General features: G+C 39.1%; 1 protein-coding gene across 6 annotated transcripts in view; it reads right to left on the minus strand.

Annotated features, from left to right (window-relative positions):
- Positions 1-1428: 1428 nt before the first annotated feature.
- sbno2a (strawberry notch homolog 2a) overlaps positions 1429-12248 on the minus strand; it is a 58101-nt gene continuing 47281 nt past the window's right edge. For 4 of the 6 annotated variants that reach the window (XM_077222113.1, XM_077222111.1, XM_077222110.1 and 1 more), the window contains exons 30-32: positions 8473-8549; positions 7791-7981; positions 1429-5179 (exon numbers count right to left, since the gene is read on the minus strand). In XM_077222113.1, the coding sequence (XP_077078228.1) occupies positions 4020-5179; positions 7791-7981; positions 8473-8549 (1428 nt within the window). In that variant the 3' untranslated portion in view covers positions 1429-4019. The remainder of the gene's footprint in view (positions 5180-7790; positions 7982-8472; positions 8550-12248) is intronic. The other 2 variants (XR_013200731.1, XR_013200730.1) reach the window with 1 other exon arrangement.

Raw genomic sequence — 12248 nt, forward strand, 5'->3', positions numbered from 1 at the left:
TTTGTTTTTTTGTTTTGAGCGACTAAGGTCAAAATGAAAGCCCAGTTCAACCATTAAAAAAAAAAAATATATATATATAAATACTTTTGGCAGTGATTGTTAAAAAAGGGTGCAAAGTTTGTTCTTATTTTTGTCCGTTTTTGCTGTATTTTATCTATATTGCTACCACATTGCATACTACATTAATATTATTCTTCTTTTGTTTTGCAATATACAAGTATGTTTGGAAGCAACCATTTATAAACCCTATTTTTCATTTGTTTTTTGTTGTTGAATCAGAGAGTAAGAAATATCAATAAAGAGTTAAACTAAAAAAAAATACTTTTATAAAATCATAATTAGGACATAAAAAGTCAAAATTACGATATGATATAAATCCTAAATGTAAAATATATTATGATATAAATCCTAAATATTAAGTGTCAATTATGAAACAAAACATTGAATTTATGACATAAAATGAATAATTACATAAAAAATTATGAAGTAAAATTTTCGGCGTGAAGCTAAGCTTTACATTCTCTATTGACGAGTAGAAATTGACGTTTAATCATAATTTTGAATTTTTAAATGTCATATTTATGACGTAGTATGTCATAATTGTGACTTTTCATCTCGTTTTTTTTACTTTCATCTCATATTTTTGACTTTTCATCTAATATTTCTGATTTATGCCACAAGATTTGCCAAAGTAGCTTGATATTTACTTAAAACAAAATGGCAGGCTTCCATAGGTCAAAGAATTTCAGGGGGGAAATAAATTCATGCTGGTTATTATATTTGAGGCTTTCAGGAACTTAAATTAAAAAGCACCTCTAACACATTCAGTCAAAACAAGACTTAGATAACTGAACTAAAAATAATGCTTGTGATGTGTATGCATCTAAAGTCTAAGAAATAGAAATTGAAAAGAAATTTCTTTTAAATCTAAGAAAGTCTACATAGTAAAGGTGAATTAACAACATTCATATTATATGATATTACCAGGCAACTCAAATGCAAAATGTACAGAAGCAGCTTCTGAAGTGGCATTTAGACGTCTTTACACAAACTGTTTAATGCTGCTCAGAGGGGACATTTACAACCGTATACTTAGATACAAGGGCAGGGCAGGAGTATTTTAGTCTGGCTTTTATGCTGCATTTACACTGAATTGTGAGCAGAGCAGCCTTAAAGTTGGAGTGAGTGATTTCTGAGAAACGCTGAGCAAAACACACTTGTAGTAGGTGTGAGGTTGGGGGCGGAGCTATCAAGATAGGGGTGTGGCCCTTTTAGGAAGGGGCGTGTTTGTTTTGGTGATTTCAAATGTCAACAGCGTTTCAGATATCACTTAACTCAGCATGTTCATATTCTGATGTATTAACATGGCATTTTTCTTGGTTATTGCTGATACAGACAAAGAATACTGTTAGAAATACAGATGAGCAATTTGAACAAACTCTTAAAATTTTATTGTTTGTTAAAAATTATATTGCAGTACAATATATTCCTTCTGTTAAATGTAGAAAACGTTCAGAATGAGTCAAAAGGCACATTTGTTTACACTATTTACAGTTCCATCTAAACTCATAAATATTGGGATAAAACAAAGAAGCCCAAAGTAAAAGTGCTGAACAGAATTCTAACTGGAAACATTAATAATATAACAATAATATCATCAACAACAGCAACAACAATACATACAATCAGTAGCAGTCTTAAATGTTTTGCTTTTATTATTAAAGTGTTCATTTGTGATTTCTTTAAAAACGCCGGGCAGCAGATGAGTATTAAAATTCTGGCATGTTGTCAGGACAAAAAGGAGTAGAAACACAGTGGGCAAAACACATCTGCAAGGTTTTTTTGTTTTTTTTTAACACACAAAAACGCTTAAATTGAGTAACTAGAGCCAATCACAGCCTCGTGGGAACGGGATTGTTTTTTCGTTCACATGATTTTGACAATCCAGTAACGGCTTGCTTGCATCATTTCTCATAAAATTATCACAAAACAACAACAAAAAAGCAGAGAACTTGTAGTAATACTCGAGCAATATTCCTAAATTCGCATTTTCTCTCATACACTTCAAGTCTAGAACACGGTAGCCGGGCCTGTAGAATACAGTAGTCAGTGTCATGCGTCTTTAACCGGCGACGCCGAATCCTTTCCATCGACTTTTCCTGAGATTAAGCACGACCGTACGGAGCCTGCAAAAACTGCACAGAAAACTTTGGTGCGATGGGAATCTAGACGCCCGACCCAAAGGAGAAAAGCGAACTTTCTGCAGTTCGAGTGAAGGAACGAGTAGATTCGGTGGCAGGTTGCAGGCTTTGATTCTGTATTTAGGGAACAGGAGAAAATCAAACAAAACCCTGACGAGGCATTGGAAAAGTGTTCGAACTTCTACAAGTGATTATAATAAAGTCTACCTCTACTAATAATGTCCCTTGGATATAAATAGCAACAATAATAATAATAGTATTAATAACAATAATAATACGAACAGCAATATCAAAGACACCAATACATTTGCTTTCATTCCGACTACACGAGAATACACCACCTAAAGGAAAAAACATTGACCTCATACAAACAAACAAACCAACAAATCCATTGTTTTCTCTTAACAAATATAATATTCTTTGAAAACAATTCAAAAATATCACTTCTGAACAGATATAAAGAGAATCGCGAGTTGTTCGTGGGGCAGTTTTTGATTTTTATAATCATTTGTTTGGTTTTTATTGCTAAGTCTCACTCTCACTCGGTATAAAGATGTCTCAGCGCTCTTCCAACTCATAAAACCGAGACACACCAAGCCGATGTTTTTGAGCGTCGATCGGCTTGGCTCTAGTCAAAAGCCTTCGGGATTTTTGGGCCGGTTCAACATGAGAGAGAGAGCTCTGATTGGCTGTTCAGCTTAGCGAACGAGACTGTGCACGAGAATAAAAGTGATGAAAGCGAGCGAAGAAGACGGTACAGACAGAAGTCCGTTATATTTTTACGTCATCTTACCTGAGCATTCGAATGCACGAATATTTTCATAATAACATGAGCCGAGTGGAATTAAGAAAGGGATCGGCGTGTTGATATTCAAAATGGTGCTTTTGTGTACGGTCTGCAGTCCTAGTTTTGGTTTCCCTTTTTGAATGACAAAAATTAGACTCTTGATGCCTGCTGATATAGATATTTATTTACACGCATGTGCTAGTTGACAGTCGCCTTTACTCCTTTCGGTGTGTTCAAGCGCAGCTTTTTAACCGAGACGCGGCCGACGACACGCCAGTTGTTTGACGTCGACGTTGGCGTAAGATCTGCAAATAAATAATTTGGTTTCCAATCCCCAAAAGCTCAAGACGACCCATCCGCAATCTATTATATTTTATAAAATAATCATTAGTTTTGGACAGTGACGAGTCTATAATATACCTGAGAAATTACACAAACGGTGTAAAGCGGAGTATTCTGCTCGCCATCACTATAACCTTGATACTGTGACCGAATCTGTCCCTGTGTTCAGATTACTGAAATGTAGAAAGAAAACGGGAAATTCACAGGGTTGAGGGGTCAAACAGCAGTTTCATAATCATGCGATCGGGTCCGTACGCCGCCTACATAGAAGCACAGATCTCTGGGTAGAGGATAGACACCGGAAGAAATAAATAATATAGCACTACTCTGTCTAGAAATATATATATATATATATATCTACGCACACAAGACTGCATCTGAAGGAGATAAAGGCACTGATTTAACAGAAGGCATTCATTCGAAAAGATAAACTCCCTAAGATAGGAAACAGTATACACCAATGTCGTAATAAATAAATATCTCTTTTACCTCAATGTTTGATGTGATGAAATGGAGGGTGGAAAAGCCCTATTGCTTCAAATAAGGCAAATAAAAACCAAACTGATTTCAAGTGCCCATGTATTTTAAATCAACTTCATTGAACGTCAATGAGCCGAATGCAACTCTTAGCTTATGGACTGAGAATGACTTGGGAAAAGAAACACAAAAATTGTTGCGTCTACGAGCCGCTAGGTGGCGTCCCAGTCCACTGATTTAAACTGGATGACAGACTGTCGGTGATCCGAGGATGATCCCTGGATCATGTGATCTAGTGTATCCAAGGGGTCCATACTGCTGTGTCCATTGGGTAATTGATGTGTCTGTTCGGATGAAGAGGAAGAAGGAGTGAAGTGCGAGGAGGAGGAGCTTGAGTCAGAGAGGGAGGAGTTTGGAGGAGCCGATGCAAAAAGGGAGGAGGAATAATGAGGAGGCGGCGGAGTCGAGGATGGCAGGGCTTGTGAGGTGAACGGGTACTTAAGTTGCAAATCGGGCGAAGGGTAACCAAAGTCTAATTCGTCGAAATTAAAGTCACTGTTTGCACCGGAAGCTCTTTCGTGAGCAGATTGACTGACGTGCGACTGCAGGGGTTGTAACTGCGCGTGTTGTTTTGACAGCTGCACGTGCGAGTTTGATGAATGCGCCATGCGTAGACTGTTCTGGTGTGAGGATTGCGCTGAGACGACGGTTCGCTGTTGCATTTGATTGAGAAGCCGCAGCACGAAGGATTTATCGTGGCTTCGCTGCAGCTGCGATAAAAGCGCGCTGTATTGTGCGGACGGTTGCGCGTGGGAGCCGCTTTGCTGCGTTAGCACCCCGAATGATGAATGATTCTGCTTTAGTGTGTGAACGTGTTGCTGCGGGATGTTCAAAGCTGCATGCGACGATGACAAGCGCATGTTCGAGTTTAATGGCACTTGTCTGTGTCTCTGCTGCTCCTGGGAAATCAGTTCTTCTAGGTTGTACGTCTCTGGAGCAACCGTGAGTGGACGCGCTCTTCCGACTAGCATCGCTCCGTTTAGGGACACGCCGTTTAGCTCTGACGCGGGGGGTTTGATGTCCGGTGAAGGGCAGGGGCTGATGGTCAGATCCAGGACCTCGCTGACGGCTTCAATTTTTGGCTTCACCACAGGTGGTAGGAGGGATTGTGGGTAGTGAAGGTGGTTCGGGAGGGAGTGGGAAGGGTTAGTGATGAGCTTGCGGGCGTTGATCATCTTAGCCAGCATCTCTTGGCGAATACGCTGGTCGTTTGCGATCCGCTCTCTCTCTCGCCGCGCTTTCTTCACCTCCTCGTCCATCCGAGAGAGCTCAGCGCGCACACGGGATACACAGTTTTCTGGGATTTTTATACCTGAGACACACACAAGATCGTTATTTTGGTAACACTTTACAATATTGTTCATTAATTAACATTAGTTAACTACATAAGTTAGCTTGAACTAATAGTGAGCTGCATTTATACAGCATTTATTAATCTTTGTTCATTTCAGAATTTACTAATACTTCATTAAAATCTTTTAGTTAATGCACTGTGAACTAACATGAACAAAAAATGTACAGATGTATTTTTATTAACTAACGTTAACAAAGATTAATAAATACTGTAACAAATGTATTGCTCATGGCTAGTTCATGTTAGTTGATACATTAACTAATGAACCTTATTGAAAGGTGTTACTGTTATTTTTTTAATAAATACATATTTCCCATGACGTTCACACCAAGAACGATAACTATATTAGTGTCCACAACAATGCGCAATAACGTTCTGTTCATAGGGGTGTAACAATATATCGTCTCAAAATATTTCGCAATATAAAAATGCAACAATATGTATCGTGGCTATTGATAACTGTATTGTGTATGGTTCACCTAAACTAAAAATTATACAAATGTGAGAAAAAATTCCACGTTTTCAGAGTTGTAGTGTCAGTACTAAATTGAACTACTTATGTATATTAATGCAATGGGAGAATATTTGTGGGTCCTGATTAGGGCTGCAACAACTAATCGATAAAATCGATTATAATCGATTATGAAAATCGTTGTCAACGAATGTCATTATCGATTAGTTGGTCTGCTTACGTCACGGGGAGCGTTTACTGGTACGCACACACACGCAAGGTCTCTCTCCCTCAGGCGCTCTGCCGAGCGCGCGCTACACGGTTTGGAGCAGTCTCTGTCTCGCATGCGCGCTCTTGCTTGCGCGCTCTAGATTTCGGGAGTTTGAACTAATTCGCGGGCATCAGGGAGCCGCAATCAATATGCGGGAGACTCCCGGGACTTCCGGGATCTTGGGATGTCTGCATTTTGTCTCGAGCATCAGGTTGCGCAATCAGTTCGCTCGCAACGTAAGTGATGGATTAAAATAGCGCTACCGCAGAAATAGGTTAAATTAAAACGGTGTTTACAAAGTGAAGCATTAAATACAAAGGCAGTTAATAACAGCAGCAGTAAAATATTGTTTTTTAGTCACTGTACTCAGTGGTTTTCAGCGAATGCTTGTGCACTAATGCATAATTTCTCCTGTCCTTTACTCAAGCCTGTTAGCTTGCTGGGTAACGTTACCTCCATTCCGTTCTCTTTTTATAGCATTTGTCTACTAAGTTTTAATTGTTTTTCAAACGCGATCTACTGCGGCTCTACATTCACACAATTGTTTTCAGTCTTTCTATATTTATTTAATCAATTTATCCTTATATTATTCTTTTATATATTATATATAATATATATTATATTCTTTATCCTTATATTCCTTATATATAATTAATTTTAAATAAAAATTAAATGAATTATATATTTTAGATGTTTTTAGTTTGTTTTTAGTTCAGATATTCACATCTGAACAACATGTCTGTGTAAATTTGTTTTAACAAAAATTGTGTTAAAACATAATATGTTGGATATCATTTTTTTAACAATAATCATGTTTGTCAACTTGCCATCAGCAATTATCATTAAAAACAATGCAAATATTGATATTAGTAAAACTCAATGTGTGGCTTTTGCACTTTTTAAAGTACACTTTTACACATAAATACCCTGATTTACGGTTTTATTTAGTTATAATAAAAAAAAATCTAATTTAATTTCTATCTGATTAATCGATTAATCGAAAAAATAATCGTCCGATTAATTGATTATCAAAATAATCGTTAGTTGCAGCCCTAGTCCTGATAATGCCAAATATCTGATGTTTCCAGTAAAAAGTGGCCTACATTATTTAAAATATATATAGTCAGTGACAGAGTAAAGCACATTCATCTAAAATAATTGTGTATTTTCAGCTTCAGAATCATGAATATTTTTATTCTGGTGTCTCTATTGTCCTGCATTGGGTTTCCAGCACCAAGTTCAAGTCTATTCATTTACACACACAATGTAATATCAAATTTAGCATTTTAATCAACAGTTCATTTTTTTTAACCTTTTACCATATGTCTAGGAGTATCGCAATAATATCATATCGTGATATGAGAGTATCATTAAGCATGTACTGCAGTTTTGTCGTCTGCCACTTTAAATGCTCAAGCTCTTAAAAGAAAAACATTTTGAAAGTGATCCTGAAGACACCATTTCTCTGTGCCGTCATCGTTATAGTTGTGTTTGGACTCTGCTATTCTGCTAAATTTAGATTTTCTTTGGTGTGAACGGGCCTTAACTCTTAATCAACACACAAAATCACCCAGTTTCACAGACAAGATTTAAGCCTAATCTCAGACTAAAATGCATGTTTGAGCTGTTTTAACTGAAATCAACTTGCACTGATATATCTTAAAATATGTCAGTAATGTTTTTTTCTAAGGCACATTTATAAAAGCTACTTAAATGCCTTAATGGAACTAAGGCCTAATCCTGGCTTAATCTAAGCCCTGTCTGTGAAACTGGGCCAATAAATTATAGTATAAACCCGAGATGTGCATTGGATTTATTGGTATACTAGGAAACATTATTCAACTCACCAACTTGTTTGCTGTTCTGTTTGGTTTTGAGTCGTACGATCTGCAGGATGCTGGAGTTGGTGACGTCCGAGACGATGTCAGACACTCGTTTCCAAACCCTCAGCAAAGCTCCACACAGCATGTGATACTGCCTGAGACGCATCCCCAGAAAACACTCATGCCCCTCCTCGATCTGCTTACACTTACCCTTCCTATGAGAAACACACAGATATACAACACTATTAAAGATTGGTTGCATTTACAATACACAGCAAATTTCATTAGCAAAATCCAGTCATTTAAATGGGAATTGGTGCAATGAAGAATTGCGTCTGATGGACTTCCAATGGTGAAGAAATTTGACTATGCATTTAAATTTTGTATCACGTGTGAAAATACCCAGAGCAACATTAAATGTGACCACACTTTTAGACACACCCAAACTTTATCAGTTTACAGAGTTACACTACTGTAAAAATATTTTGCTCAAATTGCAATATAAAACTTGCACAAAAAAAAAAAAATTCTGGCACTGAGAAATTCTTAATGTGTTAATAGGGTTAAAGTCTCTGCTGCTCGCTCTCACTCACTCACTCACTCACTCACACACTCACACACTCACACACTCACACACTCACACACTCACACACTCACACACTCACACACTCACACACACACAAAAATCAACCATAATGTCACTCACCAATTGGCATGGGTGCAGCTGCTGAAGGAGAATTCAAATTGACTTTCCCAGAAATCCTTTGCTTCATCAGGCGTCACCTTTAGAGCGGGAAGAAAAACACTTTTTTTCCCCACTTGTAGCAAAAGTCCCATAAAAATGCCATTGTTGATTGTCTTCTATAATTATATCCATTATTTATCATTACAATGTATTTTAGAGCTAGTTATGCATTTAGTTCAGTCAATCAAACATCTGTATTCTCCGTCTAAGAGGAAAGTGAATGAGGTATTAAAGTGGTTTTTGATTAGAAATTTTTTAAATCAGCTCTGAAAACACTTAAAGCAACTCTTCGAAAGTTGAATTGTATTCAGAGTATTTATTAAAGAGGCCATATTATGCCCTTGAGTCTTGATTTTGGGCTCTACTAGAACAGGTTTTCATGCTTAAATGTTTTAAAAAACACATTATTTTCCCCATACTCTCCATAGTTGCAGCTCCTCTCTTCCCAGTCTGTCAGTAACGCTCTGTTTAGTTCCTGTCTTTAGGCGCGTTTCCATTAAAGATTTGCGCAAAACTTTTGTGATTTTTTTCTAAATGTCAACAAAAAACTATTGCGTAATGACGGCGTTTCCATTAACCGATGTTATGTGACTAAAACTTAATTTTTTCCTCTCGCTTTAAGTCTTTCCAGAAATCATGGCGACAGATGTTGGTAGGTTTATGTATATCACCGCACTCACTGGCCATTATTATTAATCAAAGAAGACGTGTGTGTGTTATCCAAGCATTAATGGTAAGGAAAGACCCTTATACTCGAGAGCGGCACATATGAGGTGTTTCTGGGTGTTTCTCACTCATTTCTGCTTCCAGGTCTTGATTGTGACATTTCTTTGAGGTTTAGAATCCAGTATTCCTGTAATTCTTTTGTCTTTTAGTCTGCGTTAAAGCAACTGACGGATTGCCTTCAAGAACTGAAAACATGGCTCAATAAGAACTTTCTCCACTTGAACGATGATAAAACTCAAATTGTCCTGTTTGGGCCAACTGAGAAAAGTGACCTGAGCAATGTTGACTTGGGTTCACTCACTTTATATCGCTCACTTTCGGCAAAGAACCTGGGTTTTATATTGGATAGTGGCCTAAACTTAAACAAACAAATAAATACAGTTGTCCGTTGCAGTTTTTACCACCTCCGGAGATTAGCGAAAGTTAAACCTTTCCTAAGTAGGAACAGTTTTGAGATTATAATTCATGCCTTTATTTCATCTCGACTTGACTACTGTAACTCGCTATATCTAGGACTACCTGTGTCATCTATTCACCGACTTCAACTGGTCCAAAACGCAGCTGCCCGCTTGCTCACAGGCACTCGCAAACGGGACCACATCAAGCCCACACTACGTTTACTGCACTGGTTACCAGTTCAGTATCGTATTGATTTTAAAGTCTTGCTGTTCGTGTATAAAGCACTAAGTAATCTTGCTCCTCAATACCTTACGGAGCTGGTGACGGAACACAAACCAATCAGACTGCTCAGATCACAGTCTAATCACCTGTTACGAGTACCCAGATCCAAGCTGAAATGTAGGGGTGACAGAGCCTTTGCGGTAGCTGGCCCCAGGTTATGGAACAAATTGCCATTACATATTAAAACAGCGCCCACAGTGTCTGAGTTCAGAAATCTTTTAAAAACCTACTTGTACTCTTGTGCGTTCAATGTCTTGTGAAAGTTGTTTTTGATTTTTGTATGGATTTAAATAGCTATATTTTGTACAGCACTTTGGTCAACCAAGGTTGTTTTAAATGTGCTTTATAAATACAATAAACTTGAAACTTTTATGAATTTAATAAAGAACCGTCTCGTGTTCTGTCCAAACACACCGTGTCATCTACGTCAGGTGACCTGTAAATGCGCAAAAACTGTTCACATTGCAGTTTTGCGGAAAAAAAATTAGGATTGCCTGAAAAACCGAGCGTAAATTTTTTTTGCAAAAAAATGGGAGTTTTTGCGAAATGTACATGTTTCCATTAGGCGTATTTTCAATTCGAAATTTGCCCAATTTGAAGGGTAATGGAAACCCGGCTTCTATGAAGCCCCTTCTTCTGAAAAAGCACACTCTGCTCTCATTCAAATGAGGAATATTGTGACTCAGAAGAAACTCAAGACTACAATGGAGGTGTTTCAGGGAGTTCAAAAACACTGACACTGATATAGAGAACAATAGGAAAAAAGCATAACAGGTCCTCTGTAAACTACAGTCTGGTATTGAGACGGTATTCACACATACATTTGACAAACCCACTCTCTAGTGATGTCACTGTTCAGCAAGAGCTCTGCAGAAGATTTAAAGCTCCAGTAGTTAACTTTTGTAAACAAATATTTGTTAAAACTGTCATTATGTCCTGACAGTAGAATATGAGACAGATAATCTGTGAAAAAATAAAGCTCCTCTGACTCCTCCTAGTGGTCCTACTGCCATTTGCAGAAATACACCGCTCCCGGTCAGAAACAACCAATCAGAGCCAGGAGGAATGTCTTAGCATTGTCAATCACGCTCGTGTACGCGCTGATCACCCCTCTCTTGCACAGCGCGAGCGCGTACCGTCGTTCGTGACTCTCCTGTTCGAACTCGTTCATCCAAATGAACAAATCTTTTTTTGAGTCATTTCATTCATTCAACGAACGAAATGATTCGAAAAAAGATTTGTTCATTTGGATGAACAAGTTCGAACAGGATCACGAACGTGCATCACAGAACAGAGCAAGGCGAGCATTTGTGCTTATAAAACTTAAAGTTTTTATTTATTTTTGAAATGACCGATCATTTTGCAAGATAAGACCCTTATTCATCGTCTGGTATCGTTTAAAGCCCTTTGAAGCTGCACTGAAAAAGTCATTTGGTCCTTGAACCGTTTGTGTCCTATTGAAGTCCATTATATGGAGAAAAATACTGGAATGTTTTCATCAAAAACCTTAATTTCTTTTCGACTGAAGAAAGAAAGACATGGACATCTTGGATGACATGGGGGTGAGTAAATTATCAGCAAAAGTTTTTTTAAAAGTGAACTAATCCTTTAACGTTAGCTATTTATAACTTAAAGAGTGCAACGTTATAAAGTTACATGTATTGAAAAATACATAATGATTTGAGGACCAAGTTTGTAGTCAAAGTATGGGCAGGCCATAGTCAATGTAAAACATATTGTTGATGTTTCGTCCCTATTAGTGAATGTTCCATAACTGTTTATAATCCGCCGTCATCGGTGGTCCTGCTTACTAGCCTGCGCGTTCACGGCAGGCTCCGCTATGGGGGGGGAGCTGCGGGGGAGGAGCTGTGGAGGGAGGAGCTGTGGAGGGAGGAGCTGTGGAGGGAGGAGCTGTGGGGGAGGAGCTGTGGGGGAGGAGCTGTGGAGGGAGGAGCTGTGGAGGGAGGAGCTGTGGGGGAGGAGCTGCGGGGGAGGAGCTGTGGAGGGAGGAGCTGTGGAGGGAGGAGCTGTGGAGGGAGGAGCTGTGGGGGAGGAGCTGCGGGGGAGGAGCTGCGGGGGAGGAGCTGCGGGGGAGGAGCTGCGGGGGAGGAGCTGCGGGGGAGGAGCTGCGGGGGAGGAGCTGCGGGGGAGGAGCTGTGGAGGGAGGAGCTGCGGGGGAGGAGCTGTGGGGGAGGAGCTGTGGGGGAGGAGCTGTGGAGGGAGGAGCTGTGGAGGGAGGAGCTGCGGGGGAGGAGCTGTGGGGGGAGGAGCTGTGGAGGGAGGAGCTGTGGAGGGAGGAGCTGTGGGGGAGGAGCTGCGGGGGAGGAGCT

The sequence above is a fragment of the Siphateles boraxobius genome, unplaced genomic scaffold (assembly GCF_051911475.1).
Source record: "Siphateles boraxobius isolate OS27281-9 unplaced genomic scaffold, OSU_SipBor_1 86, whole genome shotgun sequence".
NCBI classification, from domain to species: domain Eukaryota; kingdom Metazoa; phylum Chordata; class Actinopteri; order Cypriniformes; family Leuciscidae; genus Siphateles; species Siphateles boraxobius.